Below are 16,202 nucleotides of genomic sequence, written 5' to 3'. Positions count from 1 at the left end.
ATCATATGTATAGTACACTGTCATTCCTGTAAGAAATGAGTGGTGAAACATCTAATATACCTGTGTTTTTGTATTTGCATAAGACATCCCTGGAGGGATACATTAGTACCTGGAAACTATTGTCCCCTAGAAAGGTTGCAAGGGGTCACTGGTGGGGGAAGACTTAATTCTCACTGCACATCTGTATTTGGTATTTGAATTATTTACCAAGTATGATACTTTGTATTATTATTTATTTTATTTACATATGTATTTAGCTAGTTAATATTTATTTTTAAATTATCAGATATGGAGAAGACGCACGGATGCAGAGAAAGATTCCTAAAAGGAGCGTGGGGCTTTGAGTCTGGCATCAGCTGCTCCTTCCCTGTGGGATGTCAGGAAAGCCCCCTCCTTACCCTGGACCACCTTCTCTTTCCCTAAGGAAAATAATAAAGTTCTCTTTTCCCTCTTGGGAATCTGAGCTTCTAGTTGTTTTCAAAGCACATACTTGTTTTCAAATACCACACAAAATAACAGGTGTCTCAGCTACTAGAATTACACACATCCCCTCCCCTGTTGCTCACTCTTTACAAAGTTATTACCTTGGGAAACTTTGTCTCAAGCAACAACTTTCTGAGCACTATTTTACACACAAGGCCGTATGCTAAGTGCTAGGAATATAAGAGTATAAGACCTCCCAGCTATTGAGTGCCAACTAAATGTCAGGTGCTGGATGAAGTGTTTTTTATAATTGTACTTTGTGGTGTTCACATCAACCCAGTGCCTGGTAGGCTCTATTAATACCTTCATTTTACAAATGAGCAGGTGGCAACTAAGAGGGGTAAGTTACTTGCTGGCAAAGATCACCCAATTAGGAAGTGATGGCACTGAGAACTCAAACCCAGCTCTACATGACACCAAAGGCTGAACTACTTTTTACCATAATTCCAGCCCATGGTGCCTCATTTGGTGGGGGAGGAAGACAAACAGATGCCTGACCAGTAATGGGGTAAGTGCTCTGAGAGAACGTCCAAGTAGGTCCGATGGAGATTTGCATGAAACTGGCATTCAGGAAGCATATGGCTCTTGTCCAAGTGGATGTTTGTAGACTTCTTCCCATAGGTCAAGTGAATGGTGAAATTGTCAGTTTTCAAAGCAAACATTGACCATGAGATGAACTCAGTCTGACATGTGGCTACACAGGTGACTTGGTACCATGACAGGGAGACATTCACCTGGATGCCACAGCAATTCTCTCTTAGGCTTCAGAGTCAGGCAGACCTTGACTCAATTCAGATCTGGCACTCAGTAGCTTTATGACACCAGTTAGGAGACTTAACTCCTCTGAGCCTCAGGTTCCTACTTGTTGAAATGCAGATGAAATGAAAAAATGGAATGAAAAAGGTGGAAATGAACATGAAGCTCTTGGTATAAAGTAGGCATTCAATAAACAGTAATCACATATGAATTCTCATATAGGCTCGGATCTACCAAAATAATCCAAGATTGCAGGGCAAGTACTTCAATAGAAATGGAATCATTTGCGAAATACATAATTTGTTTTCCAAAAGCCAGTATAGTAGTGTTTTGTTTGAGAAGAATCTGACATAAAGATTCTAGCCTAAGAATTTCTCCCACTTCCTTCTGACTTTGATCATCCACACCTCTAATTACTGTGGATCATGAGTGATTCTTAGTCTCATCTTGTACCTCTCCACCCATTTTTCTTCCAAATGCACAGAGGTGCCAGGGGCTGCTGTGTTTTCTAAGGGTCTTGGGTGACATCTTCCTAGGCATGAAAACTGTATTGAGACGAGTGCCTTTCTCAACCTTATGTTGCCAAGGGGTCTTCTTGTCAAAATCATGAGCAATCCTAAAAGGAGGGGAGTGAAGGTCACCTAAAGAAAAAGAGAAAATCCAAAGTCCCAAAGAAAAGCTGATGATTAAAAAGTGAATTTCCTTCTTCAGTGTGCAAAATGTCTCTTGAAAAAGTGGTTTGTGTCTAGAAGTTTTATGTCTACATTCAACATGCTGCATTTCAAGAAGCATTTCTTCTTTGATCCCTTGAGCTCCTTTAATACATCAGATGGGTTTTTAATACCCACAGGAATATATAAACTCTTTCCAAGCTAAACAAATGGAGGGTAAGCTGGAGAATTAATAAACACACCTCTATAGTTCTGGCAACTTGCTAAGCCACTTCAGGTGCAGCACTGGGAAGCCCAAGGGAGGAACACAGACTGCTCTTTGAGGTAGGGGTGGTGGGCGTCACACAGCAAACAGCCACCAGGATGGAGACAATGCACTGCAGAAAGGCCGCCTGCAAACGTCAATAGTGTGGATATATCTCTGCACTCCTCCATTCCGCATGCAAATAAACATTCTAAAAATATTCCTTGGCTCTGCTGGTCTCCTACCCTCCGGCATGGAAGAGGAAAGCCTCACTGCGTCGTGAGCCCAGCCAAAGTTACATGTGCTCCCACCCAGCTTTCCCACACATTAAGAAATGTACAAATGGGAAATTGTTGTGAGACTAATTCATGTCAGGTAGAGACCTGCCTGGTCATTACAGACATGTGCCCCTCTCATTTTGCATCATGGACTCTCAAGGAAAAACAGTAATTTACATTTCCTGTACTAAAACCTCTCCAAATATGGCTTATCAAAGAGCAAGTAAAGATAGTAACATCTATACAACAATGGCTGTTCTATCTGGAGCCTCAAAGTTGTAATCATGCCTGCTTCTGAAAATAAGGCACTTTTTTCCTTTAAGCAACTGAGGAAGAGAATCAGTGAAATCCTGTCTCCAGTAAAGTGCTTCACTGAATTGAGACTCAGAAGAATTGGTACAAAAATCAATCAGAGGTTTTAATCCCAATTATTCTAATGTTTATGGGCCAAATTTTCATCTTCTGGCGATGTTGCAACAATTCAAAATAAAGCTCCCAAGATAAGCATTTACTTCCCCCTCCTCCTTTTTAAAGTTTAAAGCCAAGATGTTTTTAGTAAACACAAACATACAGCACTAACTAGGTTGTTCATTGTAAGAGCTAATATTAAATTATTCAAGCCTAGCTCCATACCATAATATAAAAAGAAGGTAGCTCTTTATTAAGGAATGAGTGGCAGGTCGTTAACATTATATGACAAATTGTTGAAAAACTTTTATATTTGATACAATCATATTTTAAATATTTTGCGATGGAAAGAAATTGCTTTTAGAATCCAAAATTTATTCCTATACCACCATCTGAGATGCATGGGCTCGACACTGTAAAATTCAAAGGGAGAACTTCCCTGGTGGTGCAGTGGTTAAGAATCCGCCTGCCAATGCAGGGGACACGGGTTCGAGCCCTGGTCCGGGAAGATCCCACATGCTATGGAGCAACTAAGCCCATGTGCCACAACTACCGAGCTTGTGCTCTAGAGCCCGCGAGCCACAGCTACTGAGCTCGTGCTCCACAACAAGGGAAGCCACCACGATGAGAAGCCCGTGCACTGCAACGAAGAGTAGACCCCACTTGCCACAACTAAAGAAAGCCCACGCGCAGCAACGAAGACCCAGCGTAGCCATAAATAAATAAATAAATAGATAGATAAACAGAAATTCAAAGGTATAGGAACTATTTTGATTTTGGTGATCTATATTCTGCTCATTACCAGCCAACATGGCTAGATCTAAGAGAGTAAACGACAGCAAGGGAAAACCTGGAGAAAAATAAGGTGCACAACCCTCAATCTCCAAAGGGAAGAGCTTGACCCTTGGTGCTAATTTCACGGCAGAGTAGGAAGGTTGTCTTGTTTAGAACTAAACTAAGACCGTATAAAAGGGCCAATGATTATTTCATGGGAAATTGAATCTCATTTATTTACACGTTTAAAACAAGATTGACTACAGTAGTTTGGTAAGAGTCTATAGAGCAGGAGATACAAAAGTATTTCAACAAATTAGTGTATGCTTGCAAATTAAGTGGTTAAAAACTGTTACATTTTAACACCTACAAATTATATTATTCATGACCCTAATGTATTCCAGCTGGCAAAGTCTGTATCTAATTTGTGTAATGAAGTATCTGATCGCTATTGAACATGTGTAGTCCCTAATTCAGAATTCCAAATTTTTCATGAACCAAGAGCTCAAGTAGATCCAGGAAGTGGCAAAACTCCAAGATCTATATTATCTAGGACAATCTCATTGGAGCAAAAACCTCACCAACTACTTTTTCTGATTGAAACTATTAGTTTTATCTTCCAGGCTAAGAAATCTGGAAGAGGGGACTGACTGGAGTTCTGTGGTTTTCCTACAACACTGTCAACACACATGGGTTTGTGGACTGTGCTCTATAAAAATATCTCTATAAAAATATCGCAGTGGTTGAGCGTCCGCTTGCCGATGCAGGGGACACAGGTTCGTGCCCCGGTCCAGGAAGATCCCACATGCCATGGAGTGGCTAGGCCTGTGAGCCATGGCCGCTGAGCCTGCATGTCTGGAGCCTGTGCTCCGCAACGGGAGAGGCCACAGCACTGAGAGGCTCGCATATCGCAAAAAAAAAAAAAAAAAAAAAAATGAGGGCTGTAGTTTTTTTTAAATCCCACATACAGATCCTGTGAGACAGGTATTATACCCCTTTCAGAGATGAGCAGACTGAAACCTACAATATTTAAATAACTGGTTAAAATCTTTGCATGGTTAAGTGCTATAGCCCAGACTGCAGCCCAATCCCAGAGCCCATCCTCTTAGTCTTTACTCCAGGAAGACACCATGTCCCCTTTATGCAGTGGGTCCACTGTACAGGTTGTACACTTGGTAAGATCCACTTGGTAAGAACACCTGCAGGGCATTCACTGAGAACAGTCTGAAGAATTTGCGGTAAATCACCCACCCAGCATAAGCCCTCAACAGGAAATTGGAGTCGTTTGTAGGAAAATGGAATCCCTGAACTATGGTTCTCTGAACTGTAGCCCACGAAACATGTCAACACAGCTTCGAGACCAATTACTTTCTTTCAGTTTAGTGGATAAATGAAAGGCGCGTGGGGAGAAGTGATGAGAGAAGAAAAGTGTAGCCACAGCTTTTGGGGCTTCCAGGAAGATGAGCAAAACTTGTGTGCAGATCCCAAAGTGAAACTGATGGCAACATAATTCTTATGAAAAGTGATGAGTAATACTACCAAAAAAAGAAAAAAAGAAAAAAAAAGGACACACACATAGACACACAAAACAACAACATAAAAATCTAATCTAATTTGACTTAGAAATTAATATCTTGCCAGCACTGACATGTGACAAGAATTTTAAAGCTCTGGCATTAAAAATGTGACGCATGTTTAATTTCATTCTTGATTAATTATTTTTTAAACTGGTTATAAGTGTTTAACTCAGCAATTGATTCTCATTCCAAGGGAACCTTTGTGGATCCCTTTCTCAGCAAAGGGCGAGGCGGGTAGTAACAAGAAAAAAAGCAATGTACTGGAAAGTAGTTAAAACGTTGCATTCTTTTTAGATATCCAATTTTGTTAAGCTTGTTGACAGTCACAAATGCCCAGAAAATATGGGCTGAGTTGTTATAGACTGCTGTTTGAATAACAGATTAATTTAATAATCAGTGGGATATTGAATGACGAAAATTATTGGTTAACACAGCCAAACCACCAACCCTAATGACATTCTTATGTAAATTCTTATTTTCTTTTAGGCTCCTGCATTCTTAATAAACCCTGTATTTTTGAAAATCCTTTTTTAAACATTGCATACTGTCCCTCTGTTATAATATATCTGTCTATGATATAGACAGATAAATGTCCACTTTTGGAGTTGCCACTGTGAAGGTTTCTATTTAGAGCAACTGAGTCACCTCTTGATGTTTTTTCCATATAAAGCCAACAAGGGATTCTGGAAACTGGACACAGAGATGGAGCTGGGAGCAGCCAGTCTTCAAAGATTGCTGGGGACCAAAAAGACTTTTACAATATGTCTAGAACCACCTGACATAGTTTCCTGAGTTCTAGCAAGATGTTTAGGCATCAAGGTCATCTGATGTCTTCTGAGAGATGGGAAGATTGTTAATGACAGTCCATAAGCAAACTGCCACATGAAGCACGTTCCCGTGGGAAGTGCACAATCCTTTGGGATTGTTGCTCTATGGTTTGCCGTTGCTTGTGGAGGAAAGTAATCGCTGCCTTGAAAATGGTTTGTAAAGGACACAGCTTTATATGTTCCATTGCGGGAGGCGAGATGTTTTTCTTTGAAAAAGATCTTAGTGCGTAATTTTTGAAATACTGTAATTTTCACCAAACTCAGTTTCCAACTCACTCATCGCCAAATACTGTAGAATTGTGTTATTTTTGAATGTCACTGCCCCTGACCTGAAGTTACCTACAAAGCTGGTCAAAAATTAGTAACTGCCTTAGAGAACTAGTCCTGCAAATTCTCATTCTTTCCAGGTAAAGGTTGACAAATTTCTACATGCATTGAATGTAAAGCAGATAGGCAAATTTAGCTGCCTGGTTGCCAGCAAACCTGTTGGCCACTGTACTGAAAAATCTACCTGCCATCAAGAAGGGAAAGCTGACAAAAGTCAAATAACATTATTTTCCTCATTAACATATTGCATTCCAAGAATACAAAGCTCATACAAAATGTTATCTTCATTCTTTGATAAATACTCACATATACCTTCCAATAAATTTTATTTCATAAAATGGAGAAAGGAAAGCCAGAGAGAATGGGATATGCAAAAAACAAGAATAAAAGAGTTCAATCCTTCAAAAGCCTTCAATGAGACTATTCTTTATGAGTTTATTCAGATTGATATGAGCATCATATCATAATCTTATAACAAAGCCTCACAAAAATTTTCGGATTAGGAAAAAAAAAATAGTCATGAATCGACTTCTCATTTAACTACTCACCCCAGCCAACCTGTCAATTTCTAATCCCTACAAAGAGGAGGAGGAGGAGGAAGAAGAAGAAACAGATGGGTCTGCTCTGTTAGGACCAGGGTATGCGTGCTGGGAGGGGTACATTCAGAGGTGCAGCAAATGGCCTGTCTGAATCAGGAGTTTCTGCTTCAAAGGTCAGTCCCACGTCACCATTATTGCTGTCATTTCTCCCATCATTTGGAATCTGATCATTTTTTCTCCCTTCCTTAAAACTTCTCAGTTGTTCCATACGGGTGTCGGGGTAGCGTGTGAAGTCCTTCAAAGGACTAGTACTCTGCAACAGGATCAAAGGGGCAATACGACTGGGGCCTTACTCATTCTTTGCCTCCGCTCTCATCTTGCCTCACCCCCATCTCTGTGTTCCAGCTTCCCTGAACTTCCAACCATTTGTGGAACAAACCACAACTTCTTTTGCCTCCACAAGGCTCTTCCCCCTGCCTGGGTACTCCTGCCTGCTAACTCCTCCATACTTGGTGGTCTTATATTGGATGCTACTTCTTCCAGGAAGACTCTCTTGATCACTCCAAGCCTCCCTTCTGTGCTCCTGTGTGACATTTACTCTCTAATCCTGGCATGAAGCAGGGAGTGTTGACATTGCCTAGTTACTTCCTTGTAAACTCCATGAGGAAGGAACCATGTGTGCCTCATTCATTGCTGTCTCCCCACAGTGTAGCCCAGTGTCTAGGATATAATTCACAATCAAGAAATGTTCACTGAAGTCCTAAGCTATCTTTAATTTTTTTTCCTAAAGACTTATTTTCCTTTCCAGGCAAATTCCTTAGAAACATCCTTCAAGGTAATTTATGTACCAGTCCTCATATCTTAAAAACTAAATTGTCATCTCACAAATTAGACCTTAGAAATGGGCGAAGCCAATCTGTGATGTTAGAAATCAAGAGAGTGGTTATCTTATGGTAAGTGGGGTTGCGCCCAGAAGCGGGTAGGTGGGGGGCTTCTTGGAGGGCTGATGATGTTCTTTCACTTCTTAGCCTGCGTGCTGGTTACATAGAGGTGTCCTCTTTGTGAGAAAACTAATCAAGTGACAAACTTACAATTTGTACACTTTTTATATACGTTATATGTCAATAAAAAATTTACTAAAAAAGAAAGGAAAAGCACAAGCCCCTGTTCCTCTCCTCACTCAGACCCCAGAGCCTTTACTGTTTGCCTCCATAGTTTATGATGGAGCTGCTGGGTGGCGGTCTTAAAATAAAGCTTTGAAAGCAAAATTTTCCCAAGGCTCGGTATCTTTTCACTGCTGCCTGCAAATTGTGTATGGCCTTACTCAGCTTTCCAACCTCTTGTGGGTCTTCAACCCAGTGTGGAATTTCAACTCTGAAAAAGACTATCATGGGGGGTACAAATGCCTTCGGCATCAACTTCATTATCTTATTCATCCTTGGAGTCCCCAAAGCACCGACACAGTTTCCGGGCTGTAGCAAGAACACATTAACCTCCCATTGAATGAAAGGTAGTCTTCTCTTTAGTTTGAAACCTTTAGGTCACTTATTTTCATCAAGCAGCATTCATACCTTTGGTTTCTAACTACAAGTCAACAAGGAAAAATACTGCTTGCCCTAGCAGTTGTCCATCTTGGTTCTATTTGTTTTCTCACTTAGAATGGAAATGAGAAACCTAACTTACTCTACTAAATATGATTGCCTATCATTTGCTAAGAGATATTGGCCACCTCATAGAGTTTGTAGTTATGATAACTGGGGAGATAATATCCCTCTGCTCAAAAAGGTTCATAATCAGGACTTCCCTGGTGGTCCAGCAGTTAAGACTCTGTGCTCCCAATGTAGGGGACCTGGGTTTGATCCCTGGTCAGGGAACTAGATCCTGCATGCCACAACTAAAGATCTCACACGCCGCAACTAAAGATCCCGCATACTGCAACTAAAAGATCCCACACGCTGCAACTGAGACCCAGTGCAGCCAAATAAATAAACAAATAGTTAAGAAAAAACGGTTCATGATCATCATAAAACCAGTAGCGTCCGCTTCACAGAGCCATGAATAGTCAACAATCCTTAAGTCATACATGAACTTTGGTCATCTGAATTACCTCTTTCTCCAGGGAATTCTATAGTAGTGAAGTGATGTTAGACTTTGAAAAGGAACATTTACATTTCAACAGAATGGCTTATGGATGTTAAAAACTTTTTATATTAAGTTGGTATGGTATTATGCTTGTGTTAAATGTGGCCATTTATTGAGTACTTACTCCCTTCCAAGCATTATGCTAAATTCACAACATAAATTTTCCCACTTAATTCTTATAAAAAGTCTATGATAGGCTTACCATTATTATCCCCCAAATTAATCAGGAAGAAGTTGAGTTTCAGAGAACTTAGGTTTTTACTCACGGTTACACAATTAGCAATTAATGGAGTTACGACTCACACTCTGAACCCTCTGATTCCATAGCCCCAGCACTAAACCACTACACTTCAGTGCTTTCCTCTGGTGGCTCTAAAGTCCTCAGCTGATGTAGTAAACTATGACATGGTGGACTGGGCAAATACAGAAGCTATTCTGCTCTAAACACTCAGACATGCTGGATGAAATAGTAAAACAAAACAAGTGTGTTTAAATACAAAGGAACTTACAAGAAAAGACACTAAAAGCCAACTTGTACATTTATAACTAAGTGTAAAAACCTGATAATCTGGTACTGTCTGGGGCTCTGAATGGGTAAAACAATGTTAGTGTGAGAAATCTAAATTTAAGCATAAACTACATGCTGCTTAGGAAAAATATTTACTGTAATTATATGATAAAGCGACTCCTAATTACAAAAACATAACAATTACTTCTGGGCAGTCAATAGCAATAGGATACATGATTGAAGCCCAAATGTAAATCTACTATGAAGAGAAACTCGGTCTCTATTCTGTTCCCACAAAAATAATCAATAGCAAAGATCAGCTCACAGTAAAAAATGACAAAACACATGAGAAAATAATCAACCAGGAAAGAAAGTAGACACAAGAAACAACAGGATTGGTACCTTCAAAATTTAAACTATTCAAATAATCTTAAAAGGCCTTTATTATTGGTTATAGAGACTTAAGAATAAGACTTTATGTAAAAAATATACAGATTTTTTAAATTAGCAAATAAAACTTCTAGAAATAAAAAAGACAACCTTATTAAAATCTCAATGGATTCTTTGCACACGTGAAACTAATATAGTATTGTAAATCAACTATACTTCAATTTAAAAAGAGAATGCAGTATTTTTAAAAAATCTCAATGGACTCTTTAAGCAGCAGACTAGACACAATCAAAAGGAAATTAGTGAACTCTAATATGCTTAAGGAAATTATGTAGAATAAAGTACACAAACAGAAATACATTTAAATCTAAATACACTTCAGTGATACTTCAGAACATTAAAGAGACACACTTTAAAAGCCATCAGAGGGGAATGAAAAGCCAGACTACTTATAAAGGTGCAAACCTAAAAGTCATAAGACAATGGAATAGGATCTTCAAAGTATCAATTTAGATAGCATGAAGTTAAATTATCACTGCAGAGTACATATTAAATAAGAAATTTCAAATAAAGAATGAGATAATTTATCACTCCCAGATCATTCCTGAAAATAACTTCTAATGTACTCTAGAACCAAAAACAATGGTTAAAAACAAAGGCAATGGTAAGTAAACAACTTGGTAAACATCTCATTTACTACAGGCAGCAATAACAGTAATAAAATATTTGGTAGGTTGAGAACACAGTAGAACTAAAATGTTAGAAAATACTACATGAAAGAGATGAGATGTAATCCAAGTTAGAGGTTCTAAGGTTTTGTTTGTTCTGGAGGAAGGAAGAGATCCTGACCAATTGAAATATGTTTAAAAGGTTAAGGGTAACCAGCAAAAGAGCAGAGTGTATACTTTTCTAGTATATACTAGTATACTGGTAAGGGAAAAAAGGGAATGGAGAAGACACAATGAATACAACAGAAGGCAAAAAAGAAAGAAAAGAAAAGAAAGGAAAGAGGGAGAAAGAAAGAAAGAAAAGAAAAGAAAAAGCATGGGGAAGAGAAAACACAAAATGACAATAGAAATAAATACAAACTTATTGGTAAGCAAAATACATTTTAAAAGATTAAATCTGCAATAATAGAGATAATGAAATTTCAAATCCAGCTATATTCTATTTACAATACAAAATCCTAATGCAAAATGACAAAAAAAAAAAAACTTGAAAATGGAGGGAAAGGGGTAAATATGCCTAGAAAATATTACCTAAAGAAGAACTACTAATCCTATGCTATTATCAAACAAAATAGGCATTAAAGCATAAAGACTTTCATATAAAGAGTGTTATTACACAATGATAAAAGGAATGATTTATTAGGAAGCTACACCAGTCTTGAACAGAAATATCCATGGTAATATAGCTTCACAATATAGAAAGCAAAACAGAGTGAATGACATGAAGAAATGGAAAAATCCATAAGCCTGGTGAGAGCTTGACATCTAAAACAGACCAAGGAAAACAAAGTTTGAAACACATAAACACACCTGATCCAATGGATACATATTAATCCCTGTACTCAGCTTTTAGAGAATAAAACTTGCTTTCAAAAACACGGGGACAAATACTAGAATACAAAGCAAGTTTCCACACATACTAAAACACATGTGTTATACAGATCACGATGTCATTTAATTAGATATCAATAATTTTAAAAAGATAGCCTCAAAACCCATATATTAGGAAATCTTAAAACACTATTTAAAAATTTACAGATCAAAAAAATGGTGAAAGTTAGAAAATTGTTAGAGCTGAGTAACAATGAAACTCTCTATATTAAATTTACAAAGATAAACTGGAATGTAGAGAGAAAGTTTATATATATATAATATATATATAAATGCAGCTGAAAAATGAAATTGAAAAAGTTAAGCATCAAACACAATATCGTAGAAAATAAAAAACAGGGTAAATCCCAAAAACATAGAAGAAAGGTAATGATACAGATAAGAAGCAAAATAAATGAAACAGAAAGTCAAAGAAACAGAGAGAATGAAACAAACTAAATGATGGTTCTTTGGAAAGAAAAACAAAACAAACCTATCTGCGCCAGTATGGAGAGGGAGGGAAAGAGGAAAGGAGGAAACACAAGAGGGTGCGAAGGAGGGAGACAGGGGAAGAAGGAGAGAGTGATTTAAAAGGGGCAAAATCACAAATATGGTAACATTTTTAATGAAAAGAGAACACTATTTACAAATGTATGCAATAAACTTGAAGAGTGAGATGAAACAGGCAATTTTCTCAGAAATATAATCACCAAAATCATTTAAAAAAGAAATGGAAATTCCAAAGAGATATCTAACCACTAAGGAAACTGAGTGACTGAAAATTTACTCACACACAAAAACAAACAAATAAGCAAAAACCCATCAGCCACTGACAGTTTTATGGGTAGTTTTACTAAATCTACAAGAAATATAATTTAATCTTACACAAAATGTTAAAGATATCAGAGAAAGAAAGAAGACTCCTCAGGTAATTTTGTGACAATAAAATGACCTTAATAGCAAAGCCAAATGACAGGACAAGTAAGGGAAAGTATAGTCCACTCTCCTTTTTGAGCACAAATGCAAATATTCACAATATAATATGACCAAATGAATCTAGTAATATGGTTTTTGTTTTCCATTTTTTGTAATCATGACAATGAAAGTCCATCCTGGGAAAGCAAGTATGTTTTCATATTAGATAACCCATCTACTATTAAAGATATTTATAATATATACGATATAGTTCATGATTTTAAAATTTTTTAAATTATATGAATGTAACAACATATTTAAAAAGTATTTTAATAATGGATGTAGAAAAAATTTTCGATAAATTTTAACATCCATTCAAGTTTCAAACAGTAACAACCAGAGCAACAAGTACACTGGAAGAGGTTTTCTTTAACCTAATAAATGGTTACCAAGAACTCATAGCAATTTAGGAAATGGATAATAATTAAGGTTGCACAACACTGGAATGTGCTTGATGTCCTTGAATTGTACACTTAAAAATAGTTACAATGGTAAATTTTATATTATTTATATTTTCCTACAATTTAAAAACCCTATATCAAACATCATATTTAACATGGAATTATTACAAGCAATTCCTTTAATTAGGAACAAGACACAGTTGTCTACTCTCACAGCTTCTATTCAACAAATGTATCAGAAGTCCAGTTCAATAAAACAATAATTAAGTGTAGAGATTAGAAGGGAAAATTTTACAAATGATATTACTCTGTACGAAAAAAAGTCCAAGAGAACCCATACACAAACTATTAGATCTAAAAGAGCAGTTAGCAGTTGGATGCAGGATATTTAACATACAGAAATCAGTGAGCTTCTCATATGTTAGCAATTACTGATCAGATAATGTAGTTTTAAACATATGCCATTTCTGATAGCAAAAAAACCATAAGCTGCTTAGGTATAAATCTAACATAAAATTATAAAACTGTATTGATAGGTATGTAAATAAAGAGAGATATTCGGCTTATAAGTGGGAAGGTCCAGTATCATTAAAAATAGCACTTATCTTCAAATTAATCTATAACTTATAGCAATTTTAATCAAAACCCTAGCATAATTCATCAAAATTAATAAGCTGATTCTAAAATTAATACAAAAGAGTAAAAAGGCAATAATAGTCAAGTTGATTTAGAAGAAGAATAAGAAAAAGAGATTTGTTCTCCTGGCTATCAAGTCACATTACAAAGGTATAATAATTAAAGAGATATTGTGTTGACACAGGTTTTGGCAAACCATAAAACCTGAAAACAGATCTGCAAATAGATGGGAATTCAGTCCATGATACAGGTATCATAATATATCTATTGGAAAATAAAAAGTACTCAATATAAAGTGCTGGTTAACAGGCCAACTATATGGAAAAGGACCAAATTAGACCCTACCTCATGACACTCACACAAGTAAATTCCAGAGGGATTAAAGTTCTAATGTGAAAGGCAACCCTTTAAAGTGTTCAGAATAAAAATATATGAGAATATATTTATTACATTAGGGCAGACACTATTTTCTGAAACAAGGCAAAAAATGCACAAATTAAAGAAGAAAATAAGAATAAATTAGACTACATTAAAATAAAATCAAAAAAAATTTTATATGCATCTATAGACTTCTATAAAAAGTGAAGAGATAGACCAAAGAATAAGACACATACAGAGCAGAGAACTGCAAAGAAATCATACCTGAAATGAAAGAATGCCCAAATCAGTAAGAACAGATCCACCACCCAGTAGAGAACTGCCAACAGGAATGAAGAGGCCAAAGACCCCAAATGACCAATAAAACCAGTGAAAGAGGCCTGACCTCATTAGTAATCAGGGACTCTCATATTAAGCCTCCAAGAAATCATTTCCAATATGTCAGATTTGGGTGAATCCTGAAGGCTTGGCGCCTTCAATAAAAACACCTGAGAAATTTCCCCAAATAGCTGAAATTGCCAACTGTCAATTGGGAAAAAAAACCAACCAGGACTTTTTCCACGCACCTACAAACTGAACTAAAAATCTCTTATATTCTAGGATGTATTTTCATACATTTGAATGTTTCCCAAACTCTAAATGATCTCTCTAGCAAAGCCAAGTGATGTTTCTTCCAAGCTGATGGAAATACTTCCTCACACAAGAGGGCAGCCATGTTTCCAGCTCTCAACGTAATCCTACTCATGCCAGCCACAATGGCCTGTCTGGAAAAGTTCTATACTGAGCAGAAAGGGGCAGGGGGTGCTTACTTGGAGCAGTCTTCACAAGCAATGTTCCCTGAGGTTTCCTTGATGGTGCGCTCAGAGACGAACGCTGGATATTCAGTATCACAAGGCTCCAGGGTCTGTTTCAATTTCTGGGCTATAGGAATAAGAAAAAAAAATGATAAAGAATACAAGGCACAGGCTCTGTTGTGACTGGCAGCCCACAGTAACTCAGAACGCAGTTCCGCTCCTGCTGCTCTGTGATTTTTCTAGGCACAGCATAATGCATTATTTTCTAATTAGTCAAGTGATTTCATCTGCCAAGCAACTCTATAAGCTATAATTCCTCAAGCAGTTCTGCTGGCGTGATCAACTATCATTTATGCATCACAAGAATTCTACTTTCTGGGACAACATCAGTCACTCGGTCTCTGACCTCATACTTACTTGAACTTAGCAGTGACAACAACACACACACACACACACACACGTATACACATCTGAATAAATGTATAAAATACAAGTTACACCGTATTATTTAGGGTCATGATACAATTGCATGGTTTTATTACAAAAACAAAATTGAAATATGGAATAGTAAAATACATAATGTCTTTGAAACACAGCCATGAACCTAATCCTACTATTATGAAGTTCCCTGTCCAGTAAGATAGTACTAAATAACCTTGGCACGTGGATGAGTACACAGTAGGTACTTGGTAAGGGCTTGGTGGTGGATTAATTAGTTTAAACAAGTTATGTCCAGTGGGCAAATTCCAAAACCTAAGTCTCAATTTTTTAAAATTTGTAAATTGGGATAATATAGTTCTTTTAATAGAGGCTGATGTGAGATTTCAATGAAATAATATATGTTGAGTACTTAGTGCAGTACTTGGAACATAGTGAGTGCTAATGTCAATTAATAATAATAATAAAAATAATAGCAACAACTACAACAAAAAGAAAGCTAGCATTCTAATGAAGCCATTAGGGATGATGATAATGATGACAGATACTATAGCATATTGGTTAAGTCAGAGCAGTTTGGAGTACAAATTCCTGCTTCACTGCTTTTAGCTAATCCTCAGTATTCTCGTCTGTAAAATGGAGATGCTAGTAGTACAGGTACTCTTCACAGGAGATCTATTCATGAACATTTTCCCGGTAGAACGCTTGCTTATAGGTTTCCAATAACTAAACTTTGTATAAAGTTTTTGGCTGATGTTTATATAGAAATATAAATACATATTTGTAACAAAGTCTCCAGTTACATTCCAAATGCAACTGGTTTGGATGTCAGAACTACCAGTAGATGTTTTGTAGAATGACCATCTGGGAGGCTGCCGGCACTAAGTGAGACATCAGAGGGTTACTGAATGCAAAACAACTATTTGGTAACAACCAGATAATTGTTGGGTGATCAGGAAGCCATGTTTTAAGCATTTGCATCCTAACGTGATTCTTTAATATACAAGCCTTTTTACTGAGCTTTAATTATTTTGAGGAAATTGGTTGGGGTTGAAGAA

The 16,202-nt window shown here is 37.1% G+C and overlaps 1 protein-coding gene across 2 annotated transcripts in view; it reads right to left on the bottom strand.

Annotated features, from left to right (window-relative positions):
• Window positions 1-16,202, bottom strand: part of CACNA2D3 (calcium voltage-gated channel auxiliary subunit alpha2delta 3) — a 788,131-nt gene that overhangs the window by 33,757 nt on the left and 738,172 nt on the right. For both annotated transcript variants that reach the window (XM_073811245.1, XM_073811246.1), the window contains one exon: window positions 14,722-14,833. In XM_073811245.1, the coding sequence (XP_073667346.1) occupies window positions 14,722-14,833 (112 nt within the window). The remainder of the gene's footprint in view (window positions 1-14,721; window positions 14,834-16,202) is intronic.

This window comes from Tursiops truncatus, chromosome 10 (assembly GCF_011762595.2).
Source record: "Tursiops truncatus isolate mTurTru1 chromosome 10, mTurTru1.mat.Y, whole genome shotgun sequence".
In the NCBI taxonomy this organism is placed as follows: domain Eukaryota; kingdom Metazoa; phylum Chordata; class Mammalia; order Artiodactyla; family Delphinidae; genus Tursiops; species Tursiops truncatus.
This window is presented reverse-complemented; position numbering and strand designations above follow the sequence as displayed.